General features: G+C 53.4%; 1 protein-coding gene across 4 annotated transcripts in view; it reads right to left on the bottom strand.

Annotated features, from left to right (window-relative positions):
- Positions 1–343: 343 nt before the first annotated feature.
- PUDP (pseudouridine 5'-phosphatase) overlaps positions 344–12,191 on the bottom strand; it is a 59,715-nt gene continuing 47,867 nt past the window's right edge. The window contains exons 4-5 of one of the 4 annotated variants that reach the window (XR_001917559.1): positions 973–1,726; positions 344–783 (exon numbers count right to left, since the gene is read on the bottom strand). Coding sequence is in view for 1 of the 4 variants with exons in the window: in XM_018043776.1 (XP_017899265.1) it covers positions 1,550–1,726 (177 nt within the window). In the remaining 3 variants the exon portion in view is untranslated. Of the gene's footprint in view, positions 1,727–12,191 lie in introns of all 4 variants that reach the window. The other 3 variants (XR_001917558.1, XR_001917560.1, XM_018043776.1) reach the window with 3 other exon arrangements.

Raw genomic sequence — 12,191 nt, 5'->3', positions numbered from 1 at the left:
CATTGTGAAACAAGTATATTTCAATAAAAATTTTAAAATATACATATGCAAATATCATCTTAACAGTATTAATACTGTTTGTGGCTTAAAAAAATAAAAAGTCAACCAGTCACATTTATGTTTTACATTTGTTAGAAGATAATTTTAAGTCTTTATTGAGTTTGTTACAATATTGTTTCTGTTCTGTTTTGGATTTTTGACCATAAGGCATGTGGGATCTTAAGCGTCCCAACAAGGGATCGAACTGACACCCCCAAGCACTGGATGGTGAAGAGCACCACCAGGGAAGTCCCTGGGATATGACATTTTTTAAAAAAGAGAATGATAAAATCATACTCACAAATAAAACAGAAACAAGAGTCAAAACTTTTATTCAATGAAATTAACTGGTGAGGGAAACAGTAACATGTTACAAGCAATTTCAGGGAGAATTCAAAGAGACACGTATACAGGGCCATCAAGAAATATTGAGATCAATTAGCTGAAACGGTGCAAAACTGGTCAAAGGCCAGAAATAATCATGAACAATCATCACCGTCACACACATTTCTTTCATTTTTCTAAGACCTTACACAGTTGAAAATCAGCTTAAGACAATCAGTAACAGAGAATACTTGGGTGGGGGGCCACCCAGTAGGAACACCCTGTGATTATATCATTCTCATTTTTCAATGATGTTCCCAACGCAAAAGGCTGAGGAAGTCTGTTGTTATCCAGTCGCTAAGTCGTGTCCGACTCCTTACAACCCCATGGACTGCAGCGTGCCAGGCTTCTGGAAGAAATCTATTAGAAGGCGTTAATCACCAGCATGTAATGTCCGATAAACTGTTCCCCAAGTGGGTTCTTGGTGATACCAAGACTGCATTCTCCAGTCCAATTCTATCTCCACCGAAGAGCGTATTAGAAAAATAAATGATCTTAAAGGAAACGATTTCTCTGAGGTAGAAAATGTTCTCGAATGTGCATACGCACCTCGACGTAAGACGTAGGCTACAACGATGTCCACACCGACAGCAAACAACGGATGATCGCGGTCACGGGCTCTGACCACAGGTCCTGATGTGAATTTCCCACTCAGATTACAAACAGAATGACCACCTCACTTGTAACAGTTGTTACTGCCCTTGAAGACAAAAACGCACTTAAGACTGATACAGTACTTGATGTCTATAAATAGAAGTAAATATGTACCTACATATATATACATACAAGCACATACACATATGCATACATATTTTACAGTTGCCAGCCAGGGTTGAGAACACCAAAGAAGATAAAGGACGTGAAGCTAAATCATTCAGATTAAATACGATTATTCGAGTGAGAATCTTCCATCTTGTGTTCTGGGCTGGGTCTGCCTTCTGCGTGTCAAGTGAGAGTTTGCAGCCCGTGGAGAGCGCCGGCCCGGCCCTCCGCGAGCTGAGAAGGCTTGGAGTTGAAGGCCGGTTCCCGGGGAGGTCTGGGCGCGGGGCTTCCCTCCAGCTCCTCAGGGCATGCCCCGGCCCTCTGCCAGCGGAGACAGCCGGGGCAGGGGCGGGTGGGCACCGTCTCAGTCGTAGGGAGGCAGGCCGAACAGCTCGGGCTGGAAATCCTGCAGGGAGCCCAGCACGAGGGTGGCCTTGGAGGTCAGGTCTGGGTTCAGCTTTCCGTCGGGGACCATGACCACCTGCATCCCGGCGGCGAGGGCCGCCTCCACCCCGTTGGGTGCGTCCTCGAAGACCAGGCACTGCGGGGCAAGGGAGGCAAAAAAAAAAAAAGAGGGTTGAGTCGTCCCAGTCGGTACCCACGCGTCTCGCCTGGGTGGGCACAGCCCCCGTGGCTGGCGGCTGAGTCCGCCTGTGGGCATGGCCGGAGTTTCTGCGGGACCCAGGAAGGGTGTGGATGGGAGTCGCCCGGTTCATCACCCGTGAGGGGCAAAGAGGGGGCTGGCATGCTCCCCATCCGAGCGCGGCCCACCCTGGCACTTGACGGCGGGCTGGCCCATCGCTCTCAGCCCCGAAAGCTGGCACAGCTCAGCGGGCAGACCGGGTTCTAGACTCACAAGTTAATTTCACTGGAATCTTTAAGAAGCGGTTCCGTCGGAGCGTGCCAAGCACGAGAGGAGGTTGTGAAGGGTAAGAAGAAAGCACGCGGGTGAGGCATAAAGTGACCTCACTGCCGGCCACGTGTCAGGCACAGTGGATTGCTCCTTAAACGTCACACCGGGTCAGTGAGGAGCCCAGCCCCGGGGTGTGCAGAGCACGCCTCGGGACCGCCTGAACCCCAAGACCGAGCACCGGGCGCGGTACCTGTGCTGGCTTGCTCAGACACCGCCTCGAAGCGGGGCGTCTGTATCCCGAGGAGGGGGCAGCTGGTCAGCGAGACCCCCGCGCCGTCCTGCGACCGGCGCCCACGCCAGGTTCAGGGCAGTCCGCGCTCCGAGTGGGAGCCGGAGCCTGCCCGGGGCTGAGCGGGCCGTCAGCCTCACACCCCCTCCCTCCCGGGAGCACACGCGCCTGCCCAATCTCCCTGCGCCCCCGGAACTCCCCACGGGCCGAGGGAGCGCGCGCGCGCGCGTGTGTCCCACTCTCTGTGACTGCAGCCCGCCAGGCTCCTCTGTCCGTGGGACTCTCAGGCAAGAACACGGGAGCGGGCTGCCCTCCTCCAGGGCTCTGCCCTCCTCCAGGGCTCTGCCCTCCTCCAGGGCTCTGCCCTCCTCCAGGGCTCTGCCCTCCTCCAGGGCTCTGCCCTCCTCCAGGGCTCTGCCCTCCTCCAGGGCTCTGCCCTCCTCCAGGGCTCTGCCCTCCTCCAGGGCTCTGCCCTCCTCCAGGGCTCTGCCCTCCTCCAGGGCTCTGCCCTCCTCCAGGGCTCTGCCCGCCCAGGGGCCGGCCCGCGTCCCTGCGCTGCAGACAGCTTCCTCCCCCGGAGCCCCGGGCAGCCCTGCTGCGGGGCGCGGCGCCCTGTGCGCTGTGCGTCTGTCTGCGGGGGCCGCGCCGTCAGCAGGGATGCTCCCCGCCTTCCTCCGTGCGCTCCGCCCTGCTGCCTCCGCGCGCTGGGGGCGGACACCCGCAGCACTCACAGCACACACACAATACACAGCACACACAACGCACACGACACACCCGCAGCACACACAGCACACCACACCCACCACACACAGCACACACCACAGCCACAGTACACACAACCACCTACGATACACACAACACGCAGCATACACACAACACGCGATATACACACGACACACCCGCAGCACACACAGCACACCACACCCACCACACACAGCACACACCACACCCACAGTACACACAACCACCTCCGATACACACAACACGCAGCATACACACAACACGCGATATACGACACACCCGCAATACACACGGCACACCACACCCACCACACACAGCACACACCACACCCACAGAACACACAACCACCTACGATACACACAACACAGCATACACACAACACGCGATATACACACGACACACCCGCAATACACACAGCACACCACACCCACCACACACAGCACCACCACCCACCACACACAGCACACACCACACCCACAGTACACACAACCACCTACGATACACACAACACGCAGCATACACACAACACGCGATATACACACGACACACCCGCAGCACACACAGCACACCACACCCACCACACACAGCACACACCACACCCACCACACACAGCACACACCACACCCACAGTACACACAACCACCTACGATACACACAACACGCAGCATACACACAACACGTGATATACACACGACACACCCGCAATACACACGGCACACCACACCCACCACACACAGCACACACCACACCCACAGTACACACAACCACCTACGATACACACAACACGCAGCATACACACAACACGCGATATGCAACACACCCGCAATACACACCACACCCATATTACACACACCACACAGTACACACAACACACCCACAGTACACACAACACAGAGCACACCACACACAGTACACACCTACTATACACACAACACAGCATACACAACACACACACGATACACGCAGTACACACAACACACCCACAACACACACAACATACGACACACCCGCAATACACAACACAGTACACACAACACACGACACACAACACACCCGCAATACACACAACACACCTGCAATACACAGCACACAAAACACAAGTTACACACAACATAACACACCTACAATACACAACACACGATACACACAACACAACACACCCATAACACCCGCAATACATACCACACCCACCACACACAGTACACACCACACCTACAGTACACACAACCACCTACGATACACACAACACACAGCATACACACAACACGCGATATACAACACCCGCAATACACACCACACAGTAACACAACCTACGATACACACAGCACACCTGAAATACACACACCACACCCATATTACACAAAACACATAGCATACACACCACACAGCATACACAACAACCTATGATGCACACAACACACAGCATACACAACATACTCAGAATGCACACAACACACCAGCAATACATACACAGTACACACAACACACATGATACACACAACACATGATACAGCATACACACAATCCACCCACAATATACACAACACCCACGATACACACAACACAGCTGCAATACAGACAACACAGCCTCAATGCACACAGCACACACAACACAGAATACAGCCACTCATACAACACACACACACCACACCCAGAACACAGAACGCACCCAGTCACACACCACACACCACACCCACAGACATACAACTCAGAATATACCCACTCACACAAAACACACACCACACCCACAATACACACAACACAGAAAACACCCACTCATACACCACACGCACAATACACTCACACAACACCCAACATAAACAACACACACACACACAGACTATGATTGCTTTTGACGCCCTAATAACCAGTCACCTAATACCACCCCTCCAGCAGGAATCGGCTTTGTCCTGAACTTGCAAACATCAACTACCGACCAACGAAAGCATCGGCCCTCCCGTGAGCCGCTGTTCTGACAGCGTCTTCCACTCTAACAAACTTGACTCTCAAGTATTCTAGGTCTGGAATGTCTTTTCCAACCTGCGCACAGACACAACAGATAGGAAACTTTAACCTATGGGGGTGATTTTTGGAGCTCGGCACCCTTAGCGGGCACCCCAGGACACACTTTCAGGACACTGAGGAGCTCGGCACCCGGAGTGGGCACCCTGGGACACACTTTCAGGACACTGAGGAGCTCAGCAGCCCACACTTTCAGGACAATGAGGAGCCTGGCACCTGGAGTGGGCACCCCAGGACACACTTCCAAGAGTCTTAGGCAGTGGCTGGTCGGGAACACTCCTCTCACAGCGTGTGTGTGTCACTGGGCGGGTGTGAGGGAGAGGCAGCCCACCCACTACAGTGCCAGGCAGACAGCGGGCACCTGAGCGGCGCCTGCTATATCTGGGGCGGTGGCCAAAGGGCCGTGTTCAGGACTCGGAGCCACACAGGGGCTGTAGAGCATTACACGGGAGCACAGAGGCCAGCCAGCACTCTCCTGCCACTGTCCCCGGTGAGGGACCCGCACCGACCGAGGCTCAGAGGTGAGCTGAAGGTCACAGCGGCAGGAGGGCCACAGCATTAAGGGATGGTGTCCGGGTCTCCAGAATGCAGTGTGGAGCATTCTGGAGCCCTCACCAAGCTGAGGGCTCAAATATATCTGGACTTCATCTCCAGAACAGATGAGCTTAATTAAACTGTAGCTGGAGGGGTTTAATTTAGAAGGGATGACATTTGCAACGAACGACTGGGGAGGTGAAGCGAAGCGTTTCAGGGGCTCAGCACCCGGAGGTGGCGACCCTGCTCCTCCAGAGATGCTCAGACTTGGCGGGGGGCCCCGTGGGATGGCCCACGTCCACAAGCTTCACCCGGCTGCTCGTCTGAACCACCAGGGAGTCAGGAGGTCCCTGAAAGACGAGCATCGACAGAACTAAGACGGTCCACTTGCTAGCGATGAAGAATCTTGCTAAGGAAACAGAAGCTCTGTGTGATGGTGGTGGATGGAAGGGACAGTGGATGGGATCAGGGAAATCCTTCAGAGGCAACGTGGAGTCTGATGGACGACACAGCCCCTGTTGAGGCGAAGGGGAGTCCAGGCTTTCTGACGAGGAGGGCACTGGGGTCACCGTTACGGCGGAGGGAAGGAGAGCCTGCTTCCTGACAGCCTGGGTTTGAGGGCACTGGGGAGAGCCAGGCAGACAAGACGGGCCTGCCTGTGTCCTGGGGGAGCAGGACTGGGCTGGGTGTGAGCAGAGGGGCTGGGTGTGAGGTGAGGTGGCTGAGTATGAGAGATGGGCTGGGTGTGAGAGGAGAGGGCTGGGTGTGACTAGAGATGGCTGGGCATGCACAGAGGTGTGTGAGTGTGAGCAGAGGTGGGTGAATGTCAGAGGCAAGGGCTGGGTGTGACCACAGATGTCAGGGTGTGAGCACAGCTGTGTGAGTGTCAGAGAAGAGGTCTTGGTGTGAGAGGCAAGAGCTGGGTGTGAGCAGAGGTGGCTCCCTCGGCCTTTTGCGGGGTACTGGTAAACCACAGCACTGGCCCAAGGCCCCACTGGTCTCCCGTGTTGAGAGCTGGCCTGCGCCGTCAGCCTTGACGATTAGGTGGCTAATGTGTCTGACTACATCCGTGCTAAAGCCTCTCACCCGGTGGACTTGGAGACGGGGTCCCTGGAAGGCCTTTCAGATGACTGAGTCCCAAGGGGGCCTCATCAGAGAGGGTGGGGATCCCTGGAAGAAGACAGGGAAGTCGTTCTGTGCGCCCCGCCCTCCTCGCCCCAGAGGACCGCCTCCGTGAGGACCGCCTCCGTGAGGACACGGGAGCGAGCGGGACGCCCTGACGAGCGCCCCTTGCGCTGGACCCCGGCCCCAGGACCAGGGCGCACACGCGTCTGCTGCTGCAGCCCCCACAGCCCCCCAGTCTGTGCTCCTGCTCCCCGGCCGCCGGGCACACTGACCACACGCCCCCCGGGGCGACCTTCTCAGCGGAAGAAGCGCCTGGGGACGTCCTGCGCCTGCGGTCCGCGCAAAGGAAGCAAGCGCTTCCCGGGTGACGCAGCTCCAGCGGAGCCGACCACGCTTCCTCCCACCTGCCGTGGCCGCACTTCCCCAGCACGCTTGGCCGCAAACGACGTTATCACAGGACGGACCCACTGAGGGAATTTTCCCTATCTGCCCGCGGACGCCGTGTACAGACAGCCTGGCAGCTACCACGGGAACTGATACACACGCAAGGAAACATGTGTTCGTTCGTGCACGCTCAGGTATGTCCCGATTCTTTGCAACCCCATGGGCTGCAGCCCGCCAGGCTCCTCTGTCCATGGGATTCTCCAGGGAAGAATAGTGGCGGGTTGTCGTGCCCTCCTCCCCCAGGGGGTCTTCCCGACCGGTGAATCAAATCAGAGCCTCCTGCGCTAGCAGGCAGGTTCTTTACCACTGAGCCACCTGGCAAGCCCTCACACCACACTGAGCCACCGAAGCAACAGTAACCAACTCAGTAGGAGCTGAACCGGTGTTGCTGCTGTGGGTCAGCGGCCAAGGTGTGTCTGACTGCTCCCGGCCCCATGGACGGCAGCACACCAGGCCTCTCTGTCTACCACCATTGCCTGGAGTTGGTCCAAGTTTGCATCCATTCAATCTGTCTAACCTAGTGTACAACCGATCCAGGGTTTCTCAGGCATTCTGCTCACTGGCACACGCTAAGAAGTCTTTGTATTAGCTGTGTTTTTTTAACCCTATAGGGTGCCTCCTACCCCTTCCCTGCCCATTATACACTAGCCCCAGGTGGCTCAGCTGGTAAAGAATCCGCCTGCAATGCGAGAGACCCGGGTTCAACCCCTGGGTCAGGAAGATCCCCTGGAGAATGGAAAGGCTACCCACTCCAGTATTCTGGCCTGGAGAATTCCATGGGGCCACAGAGTCGGACACGACTGAGCGATGTTCACTCTCACTCATACAAGCAGCAGCTAAGATGGAATTCTGCAGGAACCCGTGAGGGAGAAAGTGGCCGGGTGAAAGGGTATACACTTGATGGGGTCCTGTGGGGAGCCAGGCAGACTGAACTGGAAACAAGACCACAGCTGTGCTTTACACACATTCCGCAGGCAAAATCAGGGGTGCAAGAAGAGTTTCTTAGTGCTGGAACTTGAGTGAGATTGCTCCCACGCGTGCATGCTAGGTCGCTTCGGTCGCGTCCCATTCTCTGCGCCCCCGTGGACTGTAGCCCACCAGGTCCTCTGTCCATGGAATTCTCCAGGCAAGAATACTGGAGTGGGTTGCCATGCCCTCCTCCAGGGGAATCTTCCCATCCTGGGAATCGAACCTGCGTCTCCTGCATTGGCAAGCAGGTCCTTCACCACTAGGCCCACCTGGAAATCCCTACTGCTCCCAGACTAGCAGAGTCGTGTGTGTCTAATACATGTATATGCAGGCACGGCTGTTTAGTTAATTTATCAGAAATCTAAGATACAAGCCGCCTTGTAAAGGCCTGAAGTCCTGTCAGATCTTCATTCTGTGATGGCAGCTTAAGATGGCTGGGTTACATGGACACGCTGTCCTGATGGCCTCATGAGAACTCCCGTCCTCTGAAACGGCCGACGCGGGGAGATTTCACAGCCACGTGTAGAGAACCGAGAAAGCCGCTCGGCAGGCATGCTGGCGCAACCACACTACAGGAGCCAGGCATACAGGAGCTCCTCAGGTGATGCTTCCAGTCGGCTTCCGGCACATGACTGCACCAACTTACACCTTGTTTGATGTATGTGTCTGTGCATATGAATCCACAGAACCAGAAGCAACTCACGCCGAACACAGCCCAACAGAAACGTCACAGACAGACACAGCGAAGGGCTCCGGTCAGGTGGATGCTCCCTGCGATGGCAAAGGGAGATGGGGCAGGGGTGTAGGAAGAGGTTCTCAGTGCTGGAACTTCAGTGAGATTGCTCAAGGGTCCCTGTAAAGGGAGACGGGGCTGCCGCTTGATTTCCCGGCTTGAAATATATCAAACACGACGACTGGTGACACTTGAGGGACTTCCCGGGTAGCTCAGTGGTTAAAGAACCCGCCTGCCAATGCAGGAGACACAGGTTCGATCCCTCAGATGGGAAGATGCCCTGGAGAAGGGAATGGCAACCCACTCCAGTATTGTTGCCTTGGAAAATCCCATGGACAGAGGAGCCTGGTGGGCTACAGTCCATCATGGGGTCCCAAGAGTCAGACTAACACACACACACACACACACACACACACACACACACAACTATACTGGATGTGAAAATGGAGATGAACACCCATCCAGGTGAAGTGAGAAGTGTGTGTAGGAGGTATATTTCATACGTCCTGTCCAGGAAGAGTTATATCTCTCCCATCGTTCCATCTCAGACAGCTGAGAGTGGGTCATTATGTCTTTAAATAATGTAATTACACAGCATTATTCGCTATGCATTCTAGGCCTATGGGCTGTAGGTGGCCCATTTCTTTAAGATTTTTTTTTTCATATGGGACCATTTTGAAGGTCTGGTAAACACTGCTTCTGTCTATGTTTTTGTTTTGGGGCCTTCAGGCAGGTAGGAATCTTAGTTCCTCAACCAGGCATCAAACCCACACACTGGAAGGCTAAGTTCTGGACCACTGGACGGCCAGGGAAGTCCCACGGGAGCCCGTGTCTTCTTGGCAACTGGGAGCGCCCAGGCCTGGCCGCCTAAGTCACCCTGCAATCCGAAGGACCACGCACCGTGGCCTTTGATCTCCGCAGGGCTGCCGGCAGAGCGAGGCGGTGCAGCCGGTCTGGGGGAGATGCGAGGGGACAAGGGCCTCCCGTTCGGGAGGTCACTGACACCACCCAGCTGGGGAGGGCCTGGGATGTGCCAGCAGCCACAGACCGTGGGAAGGTGCAGGTGGGACCCAACATGGGCATCATGGAGCCTGGGAGGCTCCTGGGGCCGGCCCGAGACCAGCTGGTCAGAGGGGGAGCCGGACCAAGGGCTCCTGGAAGGCAGCACTGCCCGAAGCCAAGGGGAAGGCGAGGCCTCTCTGGATGGAGGAGGAGTTGAGGGCCTCCAGCAATGCAGAGCTAACTGAGCAGAGGCCTTCCTGCTGGCCAGCCAGACGCTGAATGTCAGGGGAGAGGAAGCAGGAAGGGTTAGGGTTAGGGTTTGGAAGTAAAAAGAAAAAAAGAAAACCAGGGACTCCCTCGGGGGTAAAGGAGGGCCAGAACACGCCACAGGGGCCCAAGGATTCTTCTGAGCTGAAGACATTTGAGAATCAACAGCAGTGGGAAGAGGGTTTTTTCTAAACCGTCTTTATATTCCTCAAAGCAAAGGCTCCCTGTGTTAAGTGTTACTTGTAGAGTCGTGTCTGACTCTGTGCAACCCATAGACTGTACCGCGCCAGGCTCCTCTGTCCAAAGGATTCTCCAGGCAAGAATACTGGAGTGGGCTGCCATTTCCTCCTCCAGGGGATCTTCCCAACACAGGGATCATACCTGGGTCTCCTATATTGCAGGCAGACTCTTTACCATCTGAATGGGCTTTACCAAGCCCTCGAAGGCTCCCTGAAAAATTCAATTGCACAGAGACCTCCCTAGTGGTGCAGTGGAACTGATACTCGGAGTATAGGTTCCATCGCTGGTGGGGGAACTAAGATCCCATACCCCATGCCACGAGCGCAAAAGATTTTTAAAAAATCAGTACGTCCATTCCTTCTCTTGTGTTTCCTGCGTAGAGAAGACCTACAGAAAATAAACCCTACACAATTAAGAAAATGGTAACGGGATCATGTATTTCAATAATTACCTTAAGTGTAAATGAATTAAATGCACCAAGTGAAAAGTGAAATTAGCTTAAATGTAAATGAACTAAACGCACCACATGAAAAGTGAAAAGTCGCTCAGTCATGTCCGACTCTGCGACCTCATGGACTATACGGTCCGTGGGATTCTCCAGGCCAGCATCCTGGAGTGGGTAGCCTTTCCCTTCTCCAGGGGATCTTCCCAACCCAGAGATCGAACCCAGGTCTCACGCATTGCAGGCGGACTCTTTACGAGCTGAGCCACCAGGGAAGCTGGAGTAGGTAGCCTATCCCTTCTCTAGCAGATTTTCCTGACCCAGGACTCGATCTAGGGTCTCCTGCATTGCAGGCAGATTCTTCACAAACTGAGCTACGTTCCAACCAAAAGATACAGACTTGCCGGGCGCATGAAAACAGGCGCATCGGTTGCACTTGCTCCATTCCGTGGAGGTGAAGGGGCGCTTGGAGGCATCAAAGGTGCTGACTGCCTACACTTGAGGGGCTTCTTGAGTGTGTGTGTCCACCCCCACTTTCCACATCACTCCCCCCAGACTGTATGTAATTACTTTATATTTTTAGGTTAATCGTCTTCCCATTATGACTTGCAACTGTAATGATCTTTATTTTTTTGTTTGCCTACTGACTGTGAAAACTGATTAACATCTTTCACTATTGCGATTACATAACTATTACTTACTTAATACCACTGTCTCATCATCGGTCAACAGGAAAATAATACGATTCCGTATCACCAAAACTGTATCACAAAAAACCATTTAACAGAAAAACCTGTAATCGCTTTTTAAAATCCATATGGCTGTCAGAATTAAATTAGAATTTTTTAAAAAATACAAATGCCCAGGTATTGCTTGCTTTTCTCCAAAGCTCCAGATCTGTTTCTGGTGAGTTGCCATGTTTTAAAACAACTGGACTACATGATGATCTTATACTTTTACCCAGTTTGTTTCACTTTTTCTGTTTCACATTCAGTGCTATTTCATTTAGTTTATGTTTTCCAATTTCTCCATCTCTCTCTTTTTTTTTTGATGTTCTTTCTCAAGTTTTTAATCAAGCATAGTAGAAAAGCTTCGGTATAAACATATATAAATAGTGTATTATAATAAAATAAATACAATATACTAGTATATAAATACAATATATATTGTAGAAAACTTGGGAATTTTGGCCTAATTGAAAAATTTGACATTTCGATTCCACTCGTTTGACTTAGTATGAATAGAGTGCTGGATTTCTAATTTTTAAATCAAGTACACAGGCAACAGGCAACAAAGGTTGTATAGCACAAGCAACTAAAGTCAATATCTTATAATAACCTGCAAT

This window comes from Capra hircus (genome assembly GCF_001704415.2).
Source record: "Capra hircus breed San Clemente chromosome X unlocalized genomic scaffold, ASM170441v1, whole genome shotgun sequence".
NCBI lineage: Eukaryota > Metazoa > Chordata > Mammalia > Artiodactyla > Bovidae > Capra > Capra hircus.
This window is presented reverse-complemented; position numbering and strand designations above follow the sequence as displayed.